General features: G+C 45.5%; 1 protein-coding gene across 1 annotated transcript in view; it reads right to left on the reverse strand.

The window, feature by feature from the left end:
- MCF2L2 (MCF.2 cell line derived transforming sequence-like 2) overlaps positions 1-12,369 on the reverse strand; it is a 235,861-nt gene that overhangs the window by 114,858 nt on the left and 108,634 nt on the right. The window contains exons 9-12 of the mRNA XM_037741919.1: positions 10,461-10,610; positions 3,752-3,876; positions 3,026-3,140; positions 2,114-2,233 (exon numbers count right to left, since the gene is read on the reverse strand). Of these exons, the coding sequence (XP_037597847.1) occupies positions 2,114-2,233; positions 3,026-3,140; positions 3,752-3,876; positions 10,461-10,610 (510 nt within the window). The remainder of the gene's footprint in view (positions 1-2,113; positions 2,234-3,025; positions 3,141-3,751; positions 3,877-10,460; positions 10,611-12,369) is intronic.

Consider the following 12,369-nt stretch of genomic DNA (forward strand, 5'->3'; position numbering starts at 1 on the left):
TAAGACGTCTGCACCTGCCTTGATGCTATTCCCCAGGCCTTTGCATGATTACACAGATCTCAGATCAAAGGTCGCCTTCCCAGGCCTTTCCGGATCACTCTAGCTAAAGCAGCACCCCCAGTCACTTTCTATTATAGCTTGTTTTCTTTTTTATATCACCTGCTACTATCTGATGTTATTATTAATTTGACTGCTTTTTAATGAATTGTGTCTCTCCAGTAGAATGTAAGCTCCATGAGGGCAGAGTCTGGACTGTCTGGTTCACCACTGCATCCACACAACCCAGGATAATACACACACACACACACACACACACACACACACACATATATCCTTCATATATCTATGCTTTCATAGATATATGAAGGCATTTTTATTGAGGTGCTTTTTCTTAATAAATGAATAAAAAATATATATAGTATTTATATTCAGTAAAAAATTCTTTAGAAAAAACTAAAATTATAAGATTGGGGCTGTCCTGGAGAATCTAAGACATATATTTATCATGTATATGAAGCTCAACTTTTCCATTGTTTGATAAATGTTCCTGATGACTCGTATGTCTTGAGCACTAGTTTATCTGTCAGATGATTGCTGGTAAGAGAGTGCTCACTAGGGAGGGATGGGATTCTTGAGTGGGGATCTGGATATGCAGGCGGGTTCGTGTGTTCATGCATGTGCACAAGCACCCCCAGCTCAGAATCCACAACCCACGGCTCTTAGTCAGTGCGGCCTTGGTACACTTTGTGTTGTAGCCTTTAGGGGCGTGTCTCCAACTGTAATATACAAGTCAGTCACCTGGGGACCTTCTTAAAATGCAGATTCCAATTCCAGGGTGGGGTCTGAGATTTTATATTTCTAATTAGCGCTCACTCAGGTAACATCTGTGCTGCTGGCCAGAGGCCCACACTTTGAGAAGCAAATCTTTAGTACTGCAAAATTGCCATCTGAGAAACATGCCTTGAGATCAGCTAAGGAAGAAGCGCTAATCATAGGGCACTTGGTCCCCAAGACACAAAAATATAGAGAATCTAATTTTAAACAAGCAGAAAGGCACTTCTCTGGAAAGAGATGACTCAGTTTTCTTTCTTTTTTTATTTTTTTTTTATTTTTGTTTTTTTGAGACGGAGTCTTGCTCTGTCACCCAGCTGGAGTGCAGTGGCAAGATCTCGGCTCACCGCAACCTCCATTGCCCGGGTTCAAGCAGTTCTCCTGCCTCAGCCTCTTGAGTAGCTGGGACTACAGGCGCGCGCCACCACACCTAGCTAATTTTTTTGTATTTAGTAGGGATGGGGTTTCACTGCATTGGCCAGGATGGTCTCGATCTCCTGAGCTCATGATCCTCCCGTCTCAGCCTCCCAAAGTGCTGGGATTACAGGAGTGAACCACCACATCCGGCCAGTTTTATTCATTTGTAATACACCAAATTTGTAAACACTTAAAATGGAATCATTTCTAAATGCTGACGTGTGTACAGATCTGGGGCACTGTTTAATTCCTGTGTGGGAATTGTAAAGTACATATTCTTTTACAAGTTCCATATTTACAACACTTGGGACATGAGAGAGGAGAAAGCTTGGCCAATTCTGTGTAGCAATGGAACTCGTGTGGACCAATTTCCCCCATCTCACCATCTTGCTCCAGGTATAAAACTAGTTGTATTTTTTCTGGTTTCCCCTTTGAAAGTTTCCCATCCTTACTACCAACCCCACAACCCCCAGTCCCCTAGTCCAGGCTCCAGGGACGAGCCCAAGCTGATTGGTGAGACTGAGTTAAATGTTCTGGTGAGTGATGAGCCTGTTGGGACCTTCTCCCACTTGGCTGCTGACCGTGTGAGAGGGCAGGGCTGTCCAGAGTCCTCAGCCCACCTGAGCATCCAACCGCAACCGTACGCTCTGGTGGCTTTGACAGAACTCTGTGCTGCCCGTATTATTCAAGGCAGATGTTCATGTGCGTCTCTCCATGGGATCCTGGGGGGAGAATGGGGTGACTGAAGGGCAGGACTGCGTACTCCTGCGTCCTTTAGCGAGCGTCCGATAGCGATGACTGGACACGATCCATCATCGTCCACAGCAGCCCCCTTCCCAGTACACGAAAATGTCAGAAAGCAAACCTGGCTTTTCTCCTCCAGTTTTTTGTGTTCCTTAAGAAGCTGCTCCACGTGCATCACACTGTCTCCAACGCCTGTAAACTCTGCTTGCTCTTCCAGCAAATTATCCAGGGCAAGCTTAACCTACGAGACACATTAGAACGGTCTGGAAGTAAACCAACGCATACTCACCTGGAGGCATGGGTAGTTACGCTTCGAGAAAACGCAAAGCTCCAGAAAGGACTCACGACTTGTATGTATCTATGTATGTTTAAAAAGTTTTTTTGCAGCTCACTAACTTTCAAATTAAGCTGGGGGTGCAGACACATATATCTGGTTTATGAGAACTATATTCAACAGATTATCAATCAAAAAGGAAGACAGCTGGGTCCGGTGGCTCATGCCTGTAATCCCAGCACTTTGGGAGGCGAGGCAGGAGGATTGTTTGTACTCAGAAGTTTGAGAGCAGCCTGGGGAGCATCGGGAGACCTCGTCCTGCAAAAATGTAAAAAGAATGATGTGGTGTGGTGGTGGGGCACGCATGTAGCTGCAGCTACTTGGGAGGCTGAGGTGGGAGGATCGCTTGAGCCCAGAAGATCAAACCTGCAGAAGGCCATGACTGCGTCACCGCACTCCAGCCTGAGTGACAGAGCAAGACCTTGTTTCAAAAAAAAAAAAAAAAAAAAAAAAAAAAAGCAAGATAAACCAGCACTGAAATGCCATGTACATCAACAGGAAAATGGGATTCTAGAACACTGCTGCTCCGCTGAAAAAGTGAGAAGGGGGCTGGAGGAGCCGTCTGTAAAGCAGCAAGGAGATGAAGAGAAGGCTGGATCAGGGAAAAGAGGGAACTCCCATACCAAAGAGGGAGGGCGGAGAGAAACCCAGAGGTCACCGAACCAGAGAAGGAAGTGATATTAAACAAGAAAAGAATACCTTACAAAAATCGTGCTCAAAATGCTGCAGCTGTAGGCACTGGTTAAGCTTCAGATGATGCTCAGACCAGAACTGACTAAAGGCTTTTTCTGTTTCATGCAGTTGAACTAATAACCTTTCAAGAAAGAACGAGAAAGTGACGTTGCGTTAGCATTCATTTCCACCGGCGTCCACACAGGCCTGCGGAGAGACCCGTGTCTTCAGTCAGTGTTACCGACTGTGATCGTCTCCTTACTATGAACGTATGTGTCACCTACGCCTGTCTTCCGGCTCAGCGGGGTTTTCACCTTTCATTTCCCAGTCAGGACACCCCCAGCGCAGGCAGCAACTTCCCTTCAGATGCAGCTGCTGTGCTTCAGAATGCGCTCGGTGATCTTACCTTCCTGCCTTCGTTCTACCTGAGGCTACATGAACATAAAGCACAGCGCCAAGCCAAGCTGTAATTTGGAAATGAAGCCCAATACATACTACCATCTCCCTCAAAATCCTAGGATGGGAGCATGTCACATGCATTGAAGAGGGGGGAATGGAGCTCTCATTAAAAGATCTCTGTACGTGGATGCCAGAGGGACATATCTCTTCTCCTTTGCTGTCTAAAATATTTTTCCTCTTCCTTGGCCCGACCAAGACCCAATCTCGGCTGTTCCAAGCTGTTCTTGGTTGCCCCAGAATATCTAGGTCTATATATTCCCTCCTGAAAGGGCAGATCCCATCTCACGCACTCACCTTTCCATGGTAGCTGCATTCTCAAGTTGATTGAGATTGCGTTTGCTGTTGGGATATTTGGTTGCTGGTTCTTGGATGCATGACAGCAATGTGGCCCCCTGCTTTCCAAGTAATTTCAGCTCATCCTAGAGAATAAAAGTAGTCTCTCTCAGAAAGAATTAGGAAAAACAAGTTCTTGGTAGAATGGAGGTGAAGAGAATAGATCAGTATATTTTTCATTTAGGAAATTAAATGCTGATGAAGATGCAGTTTTAAAATTAATCAATTAACTTGTCCTTGATCGGTAATGCATCCACATGATACAAAATTCCAAATATCCAAAAGCCTATACATCAAAAAAAGTATTTTTTCTCTTCAAAAGCCACATCTGCTTTTTGTATAGCTCAAGCTATTGTTGTACATTGAAAGCAAAACTAGTGAATTCAGTCTGGTTTTAATATAAGAGAGTGACCAGAAATAAGAAAATGATATTGAATACTGAATGCTAGAAAGTACCAAGCAGTAATAACGTAATAACTGCTAGTTGACCATAAAAATACTTCAGTTAGTCTCATCAATAAACACCTGCTTCCCCTTCCACCTGCCAACCAGCTGTGGCTTTGTTTAATTATTGAAGTTTGGCAGATATGGGCAGCAGTTTCAGTTCAACGTGGAAGGGCTCGTACTGCCAAGCCATGCTGCTCTTTGAACACAGAGCCTCGGTGCTTCGCAGCTGGGGAAGGCTACTTCCTTCCAGAGCCAATAGCTGTAGCCCTTTCCTTGGACAATGCAGGTCACCTGTCATTGCCCTGAGCCTTACCCACAAAGCCCAGGGTGCACAACAAAAGTGGCAGTGCCTGACCTAGAATTCTGTGCTTGGGAATTATGGGTTCGGTTCGCAGGTCAGAGGAGGCCGGTTTGGTATGCCCTTGAGCATTAGAATAGGCGCACAGCTCTAAAACACCAAAAGATCACCTCTGCCCACATGAACACTGCATCACTTCCTCTAGGCCCAGCCACCTGTGTGGTCTCCACACAGCCTAGAGCTCGTTCCCCGTGGGAAGAGTTTCACACTTCCCCACTCTGATCACACGGAAGTCCTGTGCCCTCTCAAGCTCGTACCTTTGTTCCTGTGTCCCATTCTACTCCACAATTTCCCCTGGAGGGGTTACACTGCCTGCCCATCCTCAAACCTGGCCCTGGATCTGGCTGATGCTGGACTTGGCTTCTCTGAGCCAGCCCTTCAGCGTTCTTTGGATACCTCCTCTGGCCCTGTCCACTCCAAACAGTGGCCCACATTAGCCACGTGGCTGGCACTCTTGCCTGGGAATCAGGCGTATCTCTTCTTTTCCATTCTCATGTGTCAGCCCTCATTTCTTATCTCGTTAATGCTCATTCAATATTTGTAGGTTGGATAAATTCATAATGGCCTAAAAGAAGTCAGGTTGCAAATGAATACAGACAAATTAGATGTGATGGAAAAAACGTCCTCCTGAGTCAGTGTCTAAGCCATTCCCTCAGCCCACCCACTAAAGGGGGCCTTGGCTTTTCCCACTCATTTTCTTAACTGCTGCAGAGCTTCCAGCAGGATTCTGGCATTACCCATATACACATCCATATCCATATATATGAATGTACACACACACACACATATCCATACGTGATGAAGAGCTGGGGAGGAAGGTAGACAGGGTAAAGGAGAAGCGCCATGCTGGCATGGCAGAAGGAGACGCTGAAGGGGGAAGCTGGGAAGAGGATATGCCCAAAGTGTGGCAGAGCCTGAGGAAACAGTGTGAGGCAGGAAAGGTGAATCTTCACCAGTGATGTCACACACCGCGTATCCCCTTCTCACTGTTTAAAAGGGCTACGGGCAGGAATCGTGACCTGGTTACTGCTCCGGTATTCAACCAGCAAGGTCAACTTGAGTAGGCCACAGAAGTCTTCCCTGAACCCAGAGGGAAAGACGGAACAACCGTGGTCCTAGAAAAGGGGAAGGGGAAGTTGCTCAGCCTAAAAACGGAGATTCGGTTTCCATGGAAGAAAACCATCTTTCTGGGTATTTAATTTTTGTACTACCTGTGTGATATTGTGCTCGCCTGGAGCCAGAACCTGAGCAACGCTATTTTTATAAAATGCAAAACTGTTTTTAAATAAGTTGAAGTGGCTGCCCCATTCTCCTCACAATAACTACGGTCCTTGGCCTCTGTAAATAGAAGTGCTAGTTTGTTCTGCAAACTATGTAAAGCTGCTTACCTTTCCTTATCAGTAACTGCTAAAATCTGTGACTTCTATCACCACCCAGACGATGTGTAAACAAATGTATATCTTGACTTCTGTAAACCACTGAGGTAACAAACAGAATGACAAAAGTCCCCTAGACCTTGGAATGTCCGGAGACCCCCGCCCTTGTCTCCGCCCAGGAGGTGAATCACAGAATCCCCTAGCCCTTGGAATGTCCGAAACCTTTTCATCCCCATCCCCGCTCTTCACCCCCACTCCCAAGGTGGTTTTTCGGGTATAAAAAGTCGTGGCGCCCTCCTTTTGACGCCACAGGTTGGAGAGACGTGAGTCCTCTGTGGTCGCTGGCATAATAAATGACCCTGCAATCTGGCATACTTTTGTCTTGGTGATAACTTTCTACACTTGGTCCAATACAACACCTGCACTCGGGCTGGAGGACGAACTTGGCGCTGTCTTCCAGAACATGTGTATCAGTCGACGCTCCCTTTCAGAGAGTCTCCTTTCTCTGTGTGGACAGGGTCCTGCTGGTGGCAGGGTGAGGACTGTTGGAAACTGAGAGACAGCTCACTGCCTTCCAAAGTTGCCTTTCCTCAGAAAATGGGAGTCCCACCACCACCTCGGTCAGGTTCCAACTGGCAGAGGAGGTCGCGGTGCCTCTGCACACGTTCACTGAGTACTCTCGACACGTGGAAAGGCACACAGCAGGAATGACGGCTGGGTCCTGTCTGCTTGCCTCATTCATCAGGAGCTGAGCTCTCCTGGGGAAGGCTAACGCTGCTTGGGTTTATCAGACTGGCTTTTCCTCTCTGCCCCGCAGAGAAAATGAGGTTTCAAATCTTAGCATGAAGCCCAAGTGCCCACAATTTGACTGGACAGAAGATAACACCTACTGAAGTCAGGAGCACTCTCTGATTGTAAGTTACATGAAGGCCCAAACCGTGGCTCTGGCTGGGGGAAAGTTTCGGCTTCCAGGGAAGAGCTTTCTTTAAAGTCATCAGTTTGCTTAAAAGTTTGATACGATTCTTCCACTGTGGATGTTTGGAGATTTTTTTCTGTGTGAATAGACTGGCTTAATATACGGAAGGCCGAAAGAAAGAGGTTCTATTGGAATACTATTTTGAACAAAATAGTAACAACTCCCTAGAGAAATGGCAAGTGAAGCTGAAAACCTCTCCAACTCAATGGCTCTCCTATTGTTTGACTGTAGAGTCCACTACACGCATATTCCTAAGATAAGGGATCTCAAAGATCCCAGGAGAAAGGCGGTCAAGAAATCAAGCCAGATCCCCTAAGCAGTGCAAGCTGTTTAGGAAAAAACCCTCTCCAGGCTGGGAGAAAACGGTAAATCACGCGCTGCAACTTTTATAGATCCTTAAATAGATTTGGAAGTTCTCTGTACTGAACAAGGAATCTTATAATAGTTTTTAACTTTCCAGCTGGAAAAAAAAATTATTCAATGACATATAGAATCTTTGATTAAATGCTAGGTAAAAGACCAATAAGAGGAAAATAAAATATGTATAAATAACCACAAAAACTACTAAGTTATTAATACAAGTTTAAACAGTATTTCTTTTTTGCTAATATAAACCATTTCTCTCTTTAAGGCATTTTTGGATGAGAAAGAGGAAGAAAAGACTCTTGTTTAATGATTTTGGTATTCTTGCTTCTAAGCCACAAGATAAGGAACAAAGAAATCAAATTTGCGTTAGTCCAATAATCAGTAATCACAAAATGGCCTTAAGAAATGCTCGTTTTTTTTTGTTTGTTTGTTTTTTGTTTTTTTGTTTTTTTGTTTTTAGATGTAGTTTCCCTCTTGTTGCCCAGGCTGGAGTGCAGTGGCATGATCTTGGCTCACCGCAACCTCTGTCTCCCAGGTTCAAGCCATTCTCCTGCCTCAGCCTCCTAAGCAGCTGGGATTACAGGCACCAGCCATCATACCTAGCTAATTTCTGTATTTTTAGTAGAGACGGGGTTTCACCATGTTGGCCAGGCTGGTCACAAACTCCTAACCTCAGGTGACCTATCCGCCTTGGCCTCCCAAAGTGCTGGGATTATAGGTGTGAGCCACTGCACCCAGCCTGTATTATCTTTTAAAAGATGTTAATTAATATTTCTTGGTAAAATAAGGACGATAATATTTTTAAATCCAAATTCACTTAATATTCTTCATTGAGGTAAAGACTTGGACAAATTAAATTGCTTTGAGAATTTTGTCTTAAAATAATTTGAGGTCTTCACCATGATTTTACGGCAGCATGGAATATAAATGCAAGCGTTTCTTTTACTAAAAGGCCAATTAAATGGACCTTACTAATTTCCTTTCACTTGTCTTACAGGTTGGATGGGGGTGTTTAACCAAATTAATGTAATTAGAGTATAAATGTCAAATAATACTTCTAACCATGTGGCCTCCAAGGCTGCTCCACCCCCTGATCTGAGAGAAGTCTCAGCCTCCTTTGCTCAGAGCAGCCTGTTGTGCTCCTGAGAGCCCCTGGTTAGCATGTACACGGAAATCCTCTTGCTCCATCTTGGAAACTGGTTCTCTCCCACCTCCTGACCTCTGCAGACCTCTGCCTGTGTAGAGAAACTAGAGAACACCCACTCACCTGCCTTCTGAGTGCCCACTCCTCTGCCCTGCCCACCAGCACACACGGCAAGACCTGACTGGCTGGGTTTCACCTCCCCCACCCCCCTCCCCCAGTTACGTGTCCTTATCTAAAATCCAAACTTCGTGACCTTTCCTCCGGAGACCCTCCTGACTGAGCACGGTCACCTCAGCGTTTCTGCGCTTCGACCTCTCCACGCCCTTCCTGGGCAGAGGCAAAGAGCGTACTGTGCGCAGGGCCCTAGGCACGGAGCTGAGTTTCGCTGTCCTGGCCGCGCTGGGCATCCTCCCGTCAACCCGCTCGCACCAGTGGGACACTCTGCAGACTCCTTTGGGTCAGGGACCACTTTTGGCCCGTGCAACCGCAAGCTCCTTCCTCACACACTTCACAGAGGCACCTAGACCTGCCGTCTGTCACTCATGCCTCCCAGGAATCATGTGATGTGAACTCAGCCAGCAGGTTTGGAAAACAAAGGCCAAGCGCCTCAGAGGCATTTTCAGGGAAAATTTTCAGGATGTCGTCAGTCCAGACATTTTGATTACTCATACTCACAGTAATCTTTGGAATATACTTCTCTCTTTTTGTTTGTTTATCTGTTTTTTTGAGATGGAGTCTCGCTCTGTCGCCCAGGACGGAGTGCAGTGGGGAAATCTCGGCTCACTGCAACTTCCGCCTCCTAGGTTCAAATGATTCTCTCACCTCAGCCTCCTGAGTAGCTGGGATTACAGGCACCTGCCATCATGCCCGGCAAATTTTTGTATTTTTAGTAGAGATGGGGTTTTACCATGTTGGTCAGGCTGGTCTTGAACCCCTGACCTAAGGTGATCCACTTGCCTCGGCCTCCCAAAGTGCCAGGATTACAGGCGTGAGCCACCGTGCCTGGCCATCTCTTTTTTGAATAACAACCTCCTTAAGGACTGAATTTTACACTGTTCCCTGGCACATGGAAACATTAATTTGCCTCAATTGCTAGACTCTGAGACCCTCCTAACTAGACTATGTGTTCCTTGAGGTTGCATTTTTGGTTTGCCTGCCAAGTAGTGGCGGGTGCTCAATAAATGTTGAATAAATGAACAAATCAACCATCTAGCGAAGCATTTTCGCAAATTTTTGGTCACAGATACAACAGTTCAACTCTTCCCAAATTCCATTACACCAGGACACCTACCGACTGTCCAATCCTCATTTTGCTGCCCTATTGAAAACTGGGCTTCTGTGAAATAATGGATTTGGTCTGTTTGTGCTTCTCAAGGTAGAAAGGTACTGACACTCATCCAGTGAGAGGCCCCAGGAAATTTCCCTGTATTGCATGATCCAAAGAACCCATGAAGCTCCCTTTCCTCTGCAGGTTCTGATGTGCCTTTCTGAATCATCTAATAGGGGCCTCTCCTTAAACCCAGGTCAGGGCACCTTCCATAGTCCTTCTTCTCAAATTCGTCCCCAAATAAAAAGACACTCCTGAGAAAGTTAAACAATAAGTCAGCTTATTAGCCTGCCCCAAAACTTTACAACCACTGCTGGAAAGCTTATACTTGAAAAGCCAGCCCCTGCCCCCTACAATGTCAGCACGTTCTGTCCTGCTCTATTCTGAGCAGGATCACGGGAGTGCAGCCCTTAAAAGGGTGCTCACGTGCCTCAGCTCACCAGGACGAAGCTGGAAAAGCCCCTCCCTGTGCTTCTTCACACAGCACCCAGTCTCAAGAGACTTCTTTCATTACAAACTGCCTGTCTGGAAGGTTTAAGTTGGCCAGTGGCTTCCAAGTCACTAAAGAAGAAGGAAAACGAGGGCTGCACTGTTAATTCTGCTCCCAGCTCTCTCCAAGAGGTAGGCATACATGCTGGCACAGACGCTGGCCTCTGAGAGGCCACTGGCCACTCACCTGCAGCTTGTCCCGCTGCCTCGTGTGGGACATGAGAAGGTCTTCCGTGGATAGCATGCTTCTGGGCAGCTCTGTTGTGGCCAGGGAGGCCCCGAATGTCTGCAGCATCTGGACAGTGGTCTTCAAGGTCAAGGCAAAGTTTTCGATGGCCTGGAAGGTCAGATAATTATAACAATGTGGAGAGATTAGCATTCACCAACATGCTCTCTTGATGGAAAGACAGGTGATAAAATTAGTGAATAATCACCTCACCTTGGAAACAGTGTAGAGGACCTATCCTGATAGGGAGATTTATAAAAAGACCCTGGTCTTAGTCTCAACACTGCCACTAGTTGACCAAATGACTTTGGATTTACATTGAACGTCAGTTTATCTACCTGTAAAATAAAGTGATTGAACCACCTGATCTTTAAGATTCCTTTGAGTTCTAACTTTCTGAGTCTCTCGTTCAAAGAGCTGACACCCAGGAGATGCACGGTCACACAGAAATGAATCTACACATCTCACATATAAAACAATATGTACCGTGTATGTGTCATTATGTTATTCCTAGTTATATATACGGGCAAACCTCAAAGCTATTATGGGTTTGGCTCTAGGCCACGGCAACAGAGCCAATTACAATACAGTGAGTCACACAACTTCCTTTGTGTCCCATTGCAGATGGAAGTTATATTTACATTACAGTCTATTAAGTGTGCAATAGCATTATGTGTAAAAAATACACATACCTTAATTTTAAAATACTTTATTGTTAAAAAAAAATGCTAACAATCTTCTGGGCCTTCATCAAATCACAATCTTTTTGCTGCTGGAGGGTTGGAGGGTCTTGCCTTCTTGTGGATGGCTGCTGACTGATGAGGGTGACATTTGCTGAAGGCTGGAGTGGCAGTGACAATTTCTTAAAATAAGACAACAATGACATTGTCACATCGATTGACTTCCTTTCATGAAGGATTTCTCTGTAGCATGTGATACTATCCGACAGCAGTTTGCCCACAACAGAACTTCTTTTGGAGTTAATCCTCTCAAACTGTGCCACTGCTTTATAGACTAAGTTTATGGAATATTCTAATTCCTTTGTTGTCATTTCAACAACATCCACAACATCGTCACCAGAAAGATGAAGAAATCACTTTTTTTTGCTCATCTGTTAAAAAACAGCTCCTCATTCGTTGAAGCTTTATCATGAGGTTGCAGCAATTCAGTCACATCTTCAGGCTCCACCCCCAATTCTAATTCTCTTCCTATTTCCACCATCCCTGCAGTTACTTCCCCCACTGAAGTCCTGAAGCCCTCAAAGTCATCCACGAGGGCGGGAATCAGCTTCTCTCAAACTCCTGTTAATATTGGTATTTTGACTTCCTCCCATGAATCACTAATGTTCTTAATGGCATCCAGAATGATGAGTCCTTTCCAGAAGGTTTGCAATTTGCTCCACTCACACCCATCAGAGGGATCACTATGTATGGCAGGAATAGCTTTACAAAATGTATGTCTAAAATCGTAAAACTGAAAGGTGAAATTACTCTTTGATCCACAAGCTGCAGAGTAGAAGTTGCGTTAGCAGGCATGAAAACAAGATTCATCGCCTTGTACATCTCCATCAGAGCTCCCAGATGACCAGGCACATCGCCAATAAGCAGCAATATTCTGGAAAAACCTTTTTGTCTAAGCAGGAGGTCTCAACAGGTGGCTTCACATATGCAGGAAACCATGCTGTGAATGGAAGTGCTGCCATCCAGGCTTTGATGTTCTATGTACAGCACAGGCACAGTCGGTGCACCATCATTCTTAAGGGCCCTAAAATTCTGGGAGTGGTACACGAGCACTGCCTTCCATTGAAGGTCACCAACTGCATTAGCCCCTAACAAGACAGTCAGACTGTGCTTTTTTTTTTTTTTTTTTT

This window comes from Cebus imitator, unplaced genomic scaffold (assembly GCF_001604975.1).
Source record: "Cebus imitator isolate Cc_AM_T3 unplaced genomic scaffold, Cebus_imitator-1.0 Scaffold111, whole genome shotgun sequence".
NCBI lineage: Eukaryota > Metazoa > Chordata > Mammalia > Primates > Cebidae > Cebus > Cebus imitator.